Genomic DNA, 12,804 nt, shown 5'->3' on the forward strand with positions numbered 1-12,804 from the left:
TGGTTAGTAGAAATCTACATATGTGATAAAAACCAGACCCGTTAAAACAGCATGTATAATACTCACAAGTTTCAAATAACAAGCTGCCCTGTTCTTCAGAATCACTCCTCTATCTTTCAGTTTTCCTTTGTCCTTTTCTTCTGGTGTAAATAATTTGAGAGCTTGAGTGTAACAGGATGTTGCTAATTCATATTTCTCTTCCTTGAAATACTGATTTCCCTCTGTCTTGAGGTCAAGGGCACCTTGGTGTTCAGAATCCTTTGGATAAAAAGATTCTCAGGTAAGGATTCAGTCTGCATATGAGACTAATTAGCATGACTGGAAGAACTTGTCCTGTTTCTGTTGCTTAAAGCAACTGTAATAGTATTACTTATTACACTCCTGTTGTCTATAGAATACTACTGATAATAATTGCAGGTTATCCTAGAGTATTTTCAATAGATCTCCCTCACAGTTCTCAGTTACATATCCCCCTCTACACTCCTGGGTAAAATAGTGAGGATCTTCCTGTTTGAAAAATTTAGTCTCATGTATGGCCCTCAATCACAGCATGATGACCTTGCTATTCCTCAGACCTGGCCTTTTCTAACACCAGACCACGTTCCAGTCTATTTTTAAGTCAGAGATTTATCTAGTGGATAGTATTGCCCACCCTTCAAACTAAAGTTGTCTTTTCAGATGTTCTCCCAACATCCAAATAACAAAATGGCATTTCACTGATAATCTACATGTAGATATTTCTATCAAACTAAATCTATAGAAGAGGGTAAGTTTTGAAAGAAACTGTAGTGCTGCATCAGTAGGGAAGTATAACAAGATAATTTTGGTTATATCAATCATGATCATGATGTAAAATGGCAACTGTAAAGAGTTTCAAAGCTTATATTGCAAGCACTAACCCTTCATCAGAGCAAAACAAAGGGCTAATACTGGAAACATCAGCTTAGAAACTCTTTACAGAGGCCAATTTACATTTATCAACTCAGTTGATAAAACCAAAATTATCTTAATCTAAAGAAGGGTGATATTTTCAGGAGGTGTGGTACTGGGGTCCTTTAGGGTGTGTTGTATTCAAAAAATGAAACTTCTTCCCCATTACATGAACACAATGCCATTTTTGTTGGTCGAGATTCCAACACTGCAACCCTGGAATCTCACTTAAATGATATTCTCTCGTGTATTCACGTTCGCTTCGTCTGCTCGACAGAAGAAATAGTTCCCTAAAACCGATATTCTTACTGAAAACGATCAGAGAACTTACAAATGGTGAGATTCTGACCCGTAACAAATGCTCTGGGAAGGGCTGCTGAAGCTGGTTTCCAGTATGACATTGGTGTTATATTTGATCATCACAAACAGCATATCATGTATTTTTATTTTTTAATAATAGGACTAAACCTCAATTAACTTATGTAGTGTCGATCTCCATATTTGACTACACGTGAAACCGATCTCATATCTGTTTTATCTTCACACTCCATGTTTTCTAGCTAAAATATAAGATCACGCATATTACCTTCTCCATTACGATATTGTGTACTTGCTACGCTTCCTTGGCCACATTTTCAGACAAATCTGTTTTTAAATCAATTAATTTCGTTAACTTCCACGAAAAAGTTGTCAAGTTTCAGTATCGCATCGGTCACTGCAGAGCCGACGACTAGAATACTTGTGTACAGCGGTATTCTTGATATAATTTATACAAGGTGTTTGTTTACATCAAATCAAGATGGCTGACGAAGTGGTAACCGAAACAGAAACTCCCCTCTCTTCAAAACGCGCTGAACATCGAAGTTCGGCGTCGTTTCTCAGTTCGCCAATAACTTCCTCGAATGAAATTACACGAGTCCCTCTTCATCGTATACGATGCGGGACACTTGACATAAAAAACGAGGAACGGTGGCTGGAGTACGAACCGCTCTCTAAACATTTAAGATTCCTCCACAAAGACCGGAAACACCTGGACCACGAGCACTGCACTCTCCTAGATTGTCGAAACATCTCCGCGGCTGATTTGCGAGTCAGTGCAAAGTTTGGTTACCTCGATGCAATGAAGGGAATTCTTACTGTTGAATGTCAAAAACTCATACAAGTCGACAGTCCTCACTGCGATGCGAGAATTGAGTCATGTAGTTACGTTGTGGAGGTGACCTTTCACGTCAACCACACGGGGCAAGTGAGGGATGTTCTTCGTTCATTGCGGAACGTAAAGCAACTGGATTCTTCTTTTGATAGTGAAACGCCGTCACGGGAAGGAGAAAGTGAAGGAGTGGCCATGGTTTGCCGCGAGAGGAAGTTGAGGGAAGGTCTTCCTGATTGGACACCATATATTCCTCATCGAATCTACTCACCAGCTGTGCGCGGGTTAATCGAATCAGTGATCACGCTTTATACAATTTTTTCCATCTTGTGGGCGTTGTGGCAACTTCACCGGCATGTCGACTTCATACGAGCTCATGTCCAGCCCATTATTGATGCGTTAAAGTATCATGTGCAACTCATGGACGAATGTATTCACTTTTTGAACGGTTTGTTTGAAGAGGTGACGGAACAGTGGCTGGCGTATGTCAAACCAGGATATGTCATACTCTCTTCCTTCGCGTCACCCCTGATTGCTGTTGGACACGAAATATGGTTTGCAGTTGTAAGCTTTTCAACTGCTCTTGCAGTGATCTTTCGACCCTTGTATCTCTTGTTTGAGCCGCTTTTCAAACTAATCAACATGGTGTTTATAAAGACTCCTTATGCTGTCTTCCAGCCATTTTTTTCTTTTACATCAAAATGCTGGTCATTGTTTTACAACACTGTGTTATGTCGTCTAGTTTTAACACAGATATCTAACATTAAACAAGTGTTCAGTTGGTTGGTGGAAATCCTTGAAAAGAGCATGAAACTCGATCCTTTCAAAGCGCAGCTAGTATTAATGAGATCCACCGTCATAAACAGCGGTAAAGCTCTGAGCCTTGGTCTGGTGTATTTATTCAAAGGCATTGAACGCAGAGTTTGGTTGATGATTGCAAGGCCTGCTGAGGACAAGGATGAGTAATAAGGGGGTGGCAGTCTGTAGAACACCATTATTTACAGGTCTAACATTGAATTCCAATATATATGAAATTAAATTGGTGATATATTTACCACTGATGCTGATATCAATTACTGAATTACTCAAAAAATTGTTGTGTTGCATCTCTCATCATTTGAGAATTGTTAACTGGTTTGAGAAAATCAATTTATCCAAATACAGTGGGAGTTGAAATTAATAGCTAGTATATGACAAATGTTAACATTTATCCTAGATGATCAAAGTTTATATATTATTTACTCTAAAGAAAATCTTGAGAAAATTTCATAAGTATACCTAGATTTCAAGAAAAGTTTAGATGAAAATGAATCTCTTCTGTGATAGAACTTTTAGCAAATAGTAACTATCAGTTCAAACACAAACACTGTATAAATGTGATTTAAAGTGAAAAATTCCCTCAACATAGCACTAGTAGGGAGATCTCAGGCTAAATTTATAGATGTTAGATCAGAACTGACCTAAATATATATTATGATTATGAATGTCTGTACAAACATGTACAAAAATAGTCACTTCCTCCAGTGGCACTAGTGTCTGTATTATCTACATGGTAAAAGTAGTTATGCCGAAAAGTCACAATACTATCTAAGACATTATTATAGATAATCTATATGTTATTGATAATTTATACTATGATACCCAATGGAATCCATTTCTGTTATATTTGTATGGTTCTTTAAATGGTCTGAAATGACCCTCCATTAATTCAAAATGGCCCATCTAATGTCCTGCATGGTAACTGGAGAAAAAAAAACATTTGGATGTTGATATTTATTACACAAATGCATGGTACTATTTATTTCTTGAAATTGTCAGGAAACCATTTTAAAATTTATTAAACAAAATTTTAAAATGTTGTAGAGGTCTTATTACAATTCTCATAATATTTTCAAATTAAGCAATGATATTTGTTGGTGGAAGCTTGTGTTGAAAATGATTTCTAACTTCAAAGGAGAATAAAACTATGGTTGATACTTGCTGTGATTATAATGGGACTGGAAAAATCATTGAAAATAAATATTGTGTAACCTGATTATTGTTTAGTAGAGTTTAAAGGTTTTTTCAAATGAACACCTACCAGTAGTGGGCAACTACAGTTGAAGCTGTATTAAGCAGCCGGTATTAAGGGTATCCGGTTAGATCGCTCCAAGTCAGATCGCCCCATACCGAAGTCAGATCGCTCCACTCGAAAGTTAGTTCGCTCCATCAAATAAGTTATTTCGCTCCATACATAAGTTACTTCGCTCCATGTAGAAACCTAATACACTAACTTACTTCTGATCTACTTCTGATGATGTGTATTGCGTCTTGCGATCGGTCGAATTACCGATGTTGGAACAAGTGTTTCAGTGTGTAATGAACGTAGAAAACTAATAAACTAACTTACTTCTGATCTTTGTAGTTTATAGTTGATGATGTTGCTTGCGATCAAGTTGCTGAAATATAAAGTGATCGACGATTCGTTCACTTGAACCCACCAAAGCGAATTACCAATGATGAAATAAGTGTTTCAGTGTGTAATAAATGATCAAATTTCCCTTATCCTTCTGTCTTTTATCAACCTTCCACGTTAGTTTTCTTCATGGAGCGAAGTAACTTATGTATGGAGCGAAGTAACTTATTTGATGAAGCGAACAACAACAACAACAACAACAGCATTTATTTAAACACGATAAAAAATTCAGCAAAAGCTGATGTGGTCGTGTACGGACAATAAAACTAAATTCCTAACTAAATCCAATAAAACTAAATTCCTAACTAATTATAAGAAGACTAATGTAAGATTTCTACATATTTTCAACAATAAAAATTCTACATAGTACATCATTATAACATACGTGGCTTAAAAATACACTTGAGTGACTTTTTAAAAGCGTCAACGTCTTGAATTGATCTCATTTGATTTTCCAGAGCGTTCCACCGAGTGATTGACTTGTATGAGCATGATTTCTTGACCATATCGGTCTTAGGTCTAGGTAACTTAAATGTCATTTTCCTCCTGAAGTCGTAGCTACTTACATACTTTTCAAAGTGACGGCTCATAGGACGTGGCAAAAGATTATAATAAGCCTGATGCGCTAAGATTAGTAATCGTTTCTCATACATAATCTCTAAGGTATTCCATTTTACTGTGGCAAGAACCTCCTTGCTTGGAGTACACCAATCCAAGTTAAATATTATTTTCGCCGCTCTAACATGTATAGATTCTAAGCTTGAGAAAAATACTCGACCACAAGAGCCCCAAACTAACATACCATATGTCACAGACGGCAGAATAACCTTAAAATAGAAATCAATTCTTGCCTGTATAGGAAGGAAATACAAGGATTTAAGTAAATTCAACTTCTGCGTATATGACTTAGCTAATTCCGATACATGATGATCCCATTTAAGAGCATTATCTATCTGAACACCTAGGCATCTTGCAGAAACAACCTCCCCGACAACATAATCACCCATCTTAATAGCTTGTTTTGGCCCAGTAAATTTTCCGCGTCCACCAAGCAATATATATTCCGTCTTGGTGGGATGTGGAGTGAGACAGTTCTCGCAACACCATGTATATAGCCTTGCTAGTACTTCATTCAACTTGGAGGCCACCAGATCATAGGTCGGAGCTGAGACATAGACGGTGGTATCGTCTGCGTACATGTGAAGCTGTGGGTCACCATCTATTCCCTCAGTGATATTGGGCAGATCATTACAGAAGATGGAAAACAGGGTGGGGCCCAGCACCGACCCTTGAGGTACACCAAAAGTAACTGGCATAGCTTGAGATTGACACCCATTAATCGTCGTTACTTGCGTTCTTCCAGAGAGGTAATCTCTTATCCAGCACCACAAGTCCCCAGCTACACCAAGACTTTGAAGTTTTCGGAGCAGAATGGAGTGGGGAATTGCGTCAAACGCCTTACGAAAGTCTACAAAAACCACGCCTACAACATGTTTCTTGTCGATCGCTTGTCTCCAGTCATCCGTTATTTTCACTAACAACAGCTCGGTGGAATGACCTTTTTTATACGCCCACTGGTGAGGGTTCCCAAGTCCTTGTTCAGTGACATGCGTGGTAATAGTTGACGCCACCATAGACTCCATCAGTTTTCCTGGTACACTTAATAGCGAGATAGGCCTGTAATTTTGCTTAACGGTTTCATCGTCACTTTTATAGAGAGCTGAGATGTTTGCAGCCTTCCAAGTAGCCGGTACACTGTTGCAGGTGGCGCTTATTTGAAAAACAGACAATAAAGATGGAATAATTGAGTCACCGGCAAACTTTAAAAGTTTTGGAGCAACTCTGTCGTGCCCAGAGGCTTTATCGGCTCTCAACTTAGCCATCGAACTAACAATAACCTCCTGCGATAAATTTATGTTCATAACACAAGGCGCGACGGTAGATACATGAACGTTACTTTGTGTCGAGTTGGTATTCGGCAATTCGTTGGCCAGTTTTTCGCCTATAGTTGAGAAATGTTCATTAAGTATGTTCGCTTTGTCCAGATCGGAGGTGACAACTTTTCCATCCGCATTCCTGATCCCTAATATCGGGGTAATCGATTTGCCGTTTGTCGCATTTTTTACCAGTCTCCAGTAGGATTTACAATCCTTCACTTCATTGAACAGTTCCAAATAGTATCTGCTCTTAGAAAGCCTCACTTCCCGTGTCACTCTATTCCGCAACTCCGAATACTCAGCCCACAGGTCTGGATCACCCAGACGTTGTGCCATTTTAAGCATTTTGAAACGTTTATTCATCAAGTGCCGTATTTGCGGTGTTATCCAAGGTACCGAGACGCTCCTAATTTTAACTTCCCTGTAAGGCGCATGCACCTGACAGATATCTTTGAATATGCGTAACCACGCCCAATAGCAATCGTCTGGATCGTTAAACACTGAACATACTGACCACGGGGCACTCTCGATATCCTTCACAAAAGTAGCTTGATCAAATCTTTTGAAGGTGCGGGCCCTGACTATCTTTGGAGGCGGCCTTTTTATTTTGGACCATATTGTAGCAAGAACCAGCTTATGATCTGAGATTCCCAACTCAGTTGTTTTAATAGTTCCTTTGATAATCTCCGGCTTGCTGGTAATAACCAAGTCAATCAGTGTTTTTGTCTCACTTGTAACTCTTGTTGGCTGGCTCCTATCGTTCATTACGCTATAGCTGAATTGCTGGAGTATATCTTGTAATCTTCTACCGGCGTATGATGTAACACCCTTGTAGCTACGAAAATAGTCCGAGTTAAAATCACCGACAAGCACCACATTCCTGTGCCTAAGCCACATTTTCTCCAGACAATCACAAAATCGTTCGTAGAACTGGAAGTCAGAAGGAGGTCGATAACAATTTCCTAATATCAACGCAGACGAATTATGCATAATTTTGATCCAGATTAATTCAACATCAGGGGGCTCTAGGGATTTGAGCCTTGAATAACAAATATGGCTCGCAATGTAAATCAAGCAGCCACCTCCATCCTGTCCCGTATTTCTGTCCCTTCTAACAATCTTATAGTTATCCACATGTAGTTGCTTGTTCGATATTCTCGCGTCTAAAAATGTTTCGGTAATTGCTAAAATGTCGAAACGACACACTTTAAGTAATAGCTTGATTTCATCCATCTTATTCCTCAAGCTTCGAACATTCAATTGTGCTATACTGAAATTATTTGAGCCACGGTTGATTTCACTCGCAAAGTTGAGTAAATAATCTTCACCTTCCGTAGATATGCCTCGCCATCCAGGATTTAGCTCTACATCACCAGAAAGTAAAAGTATCTGTGTAGTAGCCACAGAGTTTGCATAGTACAAAACTCTGCATGAACTCCAGGAACCCTTGCGTTTACAAAAACCGCCAGAAGTCGCGGGCTTGAAGTTGTTGTCGCCGGCAGGAGTCCGAAGACAAATAACGCCCTCAATTGCAGTACTTGGTGTTTCTGGTACAATCAAGGTAGTGTACTGATGAAGAGGATACTTAGCTGCATTATGGATGACATTTAGATGTGTTAAAACCAAGCCTAAAAGTAGAAAACCTCTTTGAACCTTGGAGCTACAGCAAAACGTGACCGCCATTTGTTGCGCAATCAAACTAACTTTCGAGTGGAGCGATGTGACTTCGGTATGGAGCGATCTGACTTGGAGCGATCTAACCATGGAGCGATCTAACCGTAAACCGGTATTAAGCATACACCCTGTATTAGGTGGTCAGTTGTCAAAGCTCTGAAATGATTTCTCCTTAAACACTATTATCATTTTGACCTCTATTCAGCCATTGTGGTTATGCTGAATCCCAAAGACCTGTTTGTATTGTCATCCACCAGAATTGACTGGTCACTTAAAGTGGAACCACTCAAAAACTTAAGAAAAGCTGTCAAGTAAATTTAACCCATGTTTATCTCCCAAAATCCATGCTTGTAGTGTCTGAGTGAGTTTTTTATATGAACAATCAATCAAGGCATAAAATGTCATTTTTATCATTTTTTATAATTATCATTTACTGAGGAATCTGTTTTAAGCAGTCAACCTGTACTGAGTAGTCAGCCAACCATTACCCTTGGGTGACAACTTACAGGTTCAGCTGTACTCTTCATGGATCAATCATCCAGTAAACAGATGGAATCTTTTGCTCTGTTTTATTCCTAACTCTGAGTTGAGGTTGCTGCCCTTCTACAAAATCTGTAGTCAGTTCCAGAGATGAAAAATACACAACCTTAAATTTTCGTCACATGGCCCTTCACCTCACCCCACCCTGCTGCATTCCCTGCTCCCACGGCTCCAGGATTCCAGTTCCTTTCAGGTCTCTCTCCCAAACTCCTCTCGTCCTAGATACCCAGTTATTGAATTCAGCGGTTTCTCAAAAAATCCAACATGGCGGCCAAATGCGTTTTCCGTCCTTCAATCGCTAGTTTTAGACTTTGTGGATCAGGTAAGGGAAGAATTTTATTTTGAACTGTATGTAGTTAACAACAGTACTCACCCTAGAAAAATTTTCCCAGAATAAATCATATTACGATTCTCTTTGTGACCGGCTCAACCGTCCGTCAAGAGTAGGGTTTACATAATTTCTTCATTTTATTTCCAAGGTGCTTTGAGGTGTCTTGAGAGAATACACAGCTGTCAAAGGTCTTTAACACAGGAATCAAATTATATTCATTCATCCGGTAAGTAATTTTTGTTTCGAAATCTGGAATAAATTTTGGAGAAGCTTGATAGGGCCCTCAACCTTGAGAATGGCAGAAAAGCATAAAAAGACCTTCCTCACACATAAAAATCCTTTCAACCAGTCTAGCTAAGCGAGCTCATATGACCACTCCTAATGCCTCATCAAAATTTCGATATGTTCAAAAAGTCTTAAATGCAGAAAAATTCTACACCTGGCCTAAAAATTTCTCATAATTAGAACTTGAGCCCTCTTACAGTGACAATACGTTAAAGATCGCACTTTATTCATCAATTTATTTTCACTGAGACCATATATTTCACAGCCTTTTTGTCCAAAGCAAGAACAAGAAGTCAATGGAGGAAAGACAGAGCACCAGCACTTACCAAGGTAATAATTTATATATATTATTTAATACTAGTGTATATGGTATAATATATATAAATAATTATATATATTATACTACATGTATGTATATTGAAAGCCTTTCTCCGAGATACTTGTAAACCTATATGTAGTTGGTTACATTATACTTAAAGGGTTAATTACAAATCACTTGACATTTTTTGTGTAGAGAATGTTTTTGCAACCTCATGGGTGGAACTCAATTACTCCAAGTAAATACAGTCAAACCTGTTTTTAGGGGTCACCTACAGGAATGGCATGGTTGCTGCCTAACCCCTAAATCCCAAGATTTGATTTTTGATTCTCCCTTCTAGCTGCTACACAATTTCTTGTTAATAAGTTATGAGAATTTGGTGCTAGATCAATATAACAACTTTAACCTGATAGGTTTGAGTATTCTTATAACCTGTTTACTGAATATTGCTTGGATATATTAGGGAGAAGTTGCATGTCAATCAGGTCTAGGAGTTGAAGGGTTAATACAGGTTGAACACTAAATAAAGGTTCCATAGAATAGGAGTATTACAAAAAATGCCATTTTATGCCATAATTGATCACTTAATGTACAAAAAATAGCTCAAAAATACTTCAAAAATTGATTTTGGGAGAGAAATGTGGACCAAATTTTACTTGAAATATTATGTGTAGTTTTATTTGTGTAGCAAGTGACCATTTAATACAGGTGGAAGACAATAGAAAAAGGCTGTTGGGACTCACTCTAAGGTGAACATGACAGCTTAATAGAGGTGACTGCTTAATAAAGAGGAAATTTGGGACTTTGACAATAGACCTCTTAATACAGGGTGACTGCTTAATGTGGTTCCACTTAATACAGGTTCAACTGTATGCTGAAGCAAATTTCGCCCTTAAAGTATTTTCTTTCCCTTCAGCTCAAGCCAAATGAACCTGAGGAAACTGAACAAAGAAAAGCCTATGGTGGCCACAAAAAGATCAAAGCTGTGCAAGTAAACCGTGGAATCTATGCATGGAATTCTCTAGGTATCATGTTATAATAACACTATTGATACAAGGGTGACTTAAATATAAATTGATTACACTCATTCTAGGAAATAAACAATTATTCTGTCCAGCTCAAATGTCTTGATAAGTTCATAAGACCAAACTAAGCCAAAAAAATTTCACAAAGAAGTTAGAGTGACTTTTGATGCATTTACTGTCAGTAGTTGTATTGTCCACTAAAATGAACATTATAAAGGGGTTCCTGCACCTAATTCATGTTTTGCTGTAAAACAACAATTGAAAATTCATTGTGTAGAGCCTCACATCTTCAAATTGTTATAATTTACATTAAACCCTTTCACATTCAGGAATTTCTCCCCTCTCTCTGCTCCCTCCCCTCCTTCCCTTCCCCCCCCCCCTCCCAACCCCCTTGCACTTTTTATTTTTTTGGCTGAATTGCTCAGCTCCTTAAAGTGCATATTGTTTTGTTTATCTTTGTAGATGTAGAGTTTGAATGTCGTATCATAAGTGTGGTTCATAACACAGCTCATAAAGACTTCAACCAAGAAGGTGTGATGGTCAAAGGGACCATTGTTGAAGTGGACCCAAGTCCTTTTAACACCTGGTAGGCTGTTAATCTTGCATTTTAATTAGTGTTCATGATCTCTACACTGCTTTCTTTACATTTCCTATGGTACTGACACAGAGAATTTATGTGGCAATCAAGAGCTTCTCTTGTCAGTGATCATTTCCTATATTCTCTTGCATTTTGTGAACATGCTTGCTTTTGGAAAATTGACTATTACTTTAAAGAGAAATTACATTTAAATCATTTCTGAGTTTTTTTTGTCTTTTTTTGTCTACTGTTAATTCCAGGTACATAACCCATTACCAAAAAGAAGACTCTTCACAAGAGGTTGGTAGTGTTTAATTTGAATTGATGATAGTCATTAGACTAACAGTATGTTGGTAGGATTCCTTTGTGGCTTTAGAATTTTTGTAATAAGCTCTGATAATTTGGTTTTTATTACCAGTAATCAATATCCTCTATTTTTTTAATATTTTTTGTTTCCTCATATCACCTTTCTGGAAGGGAAAAATGTCTCAGACATCTGAATTATTCTTGTTCTCATTCATTTTCAAGTATAATTTTCTTATTTCCACAGGCTAATTCTTCACTTGAACATCTCATGCCATACCCGAACAAGGGAAAACTTTATGGTGAGCCCACAAAAGATTTGGTTTCTGAGACTTGTTGGTCTTGAAAGAGTTTGTTTTTTTGTTCACCACCATGATCTTGGGTCAGGTTGGCCTGCATATAGCCACCGTCTCATTGGAGGAGAGGGGTGACTGTACACAGTCTCAAAGAGGGTGTGGTTATCAGGGGAACGACAAGAGCGTATCGACGTATCGCTCCGTGTGTACCTAGGTTTTCGGTCGAGGTTTTCAAATTTCTGACTTCAGTTATCATAAAAACTTATTTAGATTATGGATTACGTATTTTAGAGGCCAGCTGGCAGGTCTGAATACAGGTGTGGAAAAATAGTACGTTTTGGTCTGAAATTGGGCCAAGATTTAGAGCACCGGTGGACAAAACCGGCCATTTTCCCTCATCTTTTTTTCCCTTATTCCCTGTAACTGGTTGGAAAGAGGCGTTATGACTCAGCTTTGCCTAAGAAAATATTTGAATAACCACAGAACATCCGCCCTGACTAGAAATCGACTAACAGCCCTTGGGTCTCCAAGGGTGCTCTATGTCAGGCACGACTTTTAACTGCCTGCCACTATCTTGAATCGATCTTATGTGAAAGTACTCTCCAGAGAGTAAAGCAGAAATACATTGGAAATGAACCCGAGAGAGTGTCTAATATTTTGTTTGTATTGCAGCTAAAATAACATCACGGCCAGGTCAAATTGGATTTTGTAATGGGTACATCCTTGAGGGAGATGAGTTGGAGACTTTGTTCAGCACGCGTGAAGACTTTAGGCCATCATCGGACAAAAGCGCGCAAGGACGATGATCATACCATGGATTATCCCGTCATCCATGGGAAAAACTTCTAAATTTTGTGCAATCCTTCCTCCCAATCTTTTGGTCCTTTAGCCTTCATTTGATAGCGGGTGCAGGGGAAGGAATTGTTGTCAACGCTTTACAGACTGTAAATAATTAATAAAGGTGGGAAACATAAACTCGGGC

At 38.5% G+C, this 12,804-nt stretch overlaps 2 protein-coding genes across 2 annotated transcripts; both read left to right on the forward strand.

Moving 5' to 3' along the window:
• The first annotated feature begins 1,703 nt into the window (after window positions 1-1,703).
• On the forward strand, window positions 1,704-4,115 carry LOC113670478 (uncharacterized). The gene has a single exon (XM_027186621.2). The coding sequence runs from the start codon at window positions 1,730-1,732 to the stop codon at window positions 3,044-3,046; it is 1,317 nt and encodes a 438-aa protein (XP_027042422.2). The 5' UTR covers window positions 1,704-1,729; the 3' UTR covers window positions 3,047-4,115.
• A 4,810-nt stretch (window positions 4,116-8,925) lies between these two features.
• LOC113670482 (small ribosomal subunit protein eS8) lies at window positions 8,926-12,797 on the forward strand. Its single transcript, XM_089202521.1, has 8 exons — window positions 8,926-9,008; window positions 9,166-9,243; window positions 9,568-9,632; window positions 10,538-10,646; window positions 11,109-11,232; window positions 11,484-11,523; window positions 11,774-11,828; window positions 12,495-12,797. Exons 1-8 carry the CDS (start codon window positions 8,951-8,953, stop codon window positions 12,626-12,628), a joined length of 663 nt encoding a protein of 220 aa, XP_089058647.1. The 5' UTR covers window positions 8,926-8,950; the 3' UTR covers window positions 12,629-12,797.
• The last annotated feature ends 7 nt before the right edge of the window (window positions 12,798-12,804 follow it).

This window comes from Pocillopora damicornis, chromosome 1 (genome assembly GCF_964200805.1).
Source record: "Pocillopora damicornis chromosome 1, jaPocDami1.2, whole genome shotgun sequence".
Classification (NCBI taxonomy): Eukaryota; Metazoa; Cnidaria; class Anthozoa; order Scleractinia; family Pocilloporidae; genus Pocillopora; species Pocillopora damicornis.

Bases quoted from the DNA above. Each gene is read 5' to 3' on its own strand.
- LOC113670478 (XM_027186621.2), top strand. From the start codon at position 1,730: ATGGCTGACGAAGTGGTAACCGAAACAGAAACTCCCCTCTCTTCAAAA.
- LOC113670482 (XM_089202521.1), top strand. From the start codon at position 8,951: ATGGCGGCCAAATGCGTTTTCCGTCCTTCAATCGCTAGTTTTAGACTT. The intron at 9,009-9,165 runs GTAAGGGAAGAA...TTTATTTCCAAG, and splicing joins TTTTAGACTTTGTGGATCAG to GTGCTTTGAGGTGTCTTGAG. The intron at 11,233-11,483 runs GTAGGCTGTTAA...TGTTAATTCCAG, and splicing joins CCAAGTCCTTTTAACACCTG to GTACATAACCCATTACCAAA.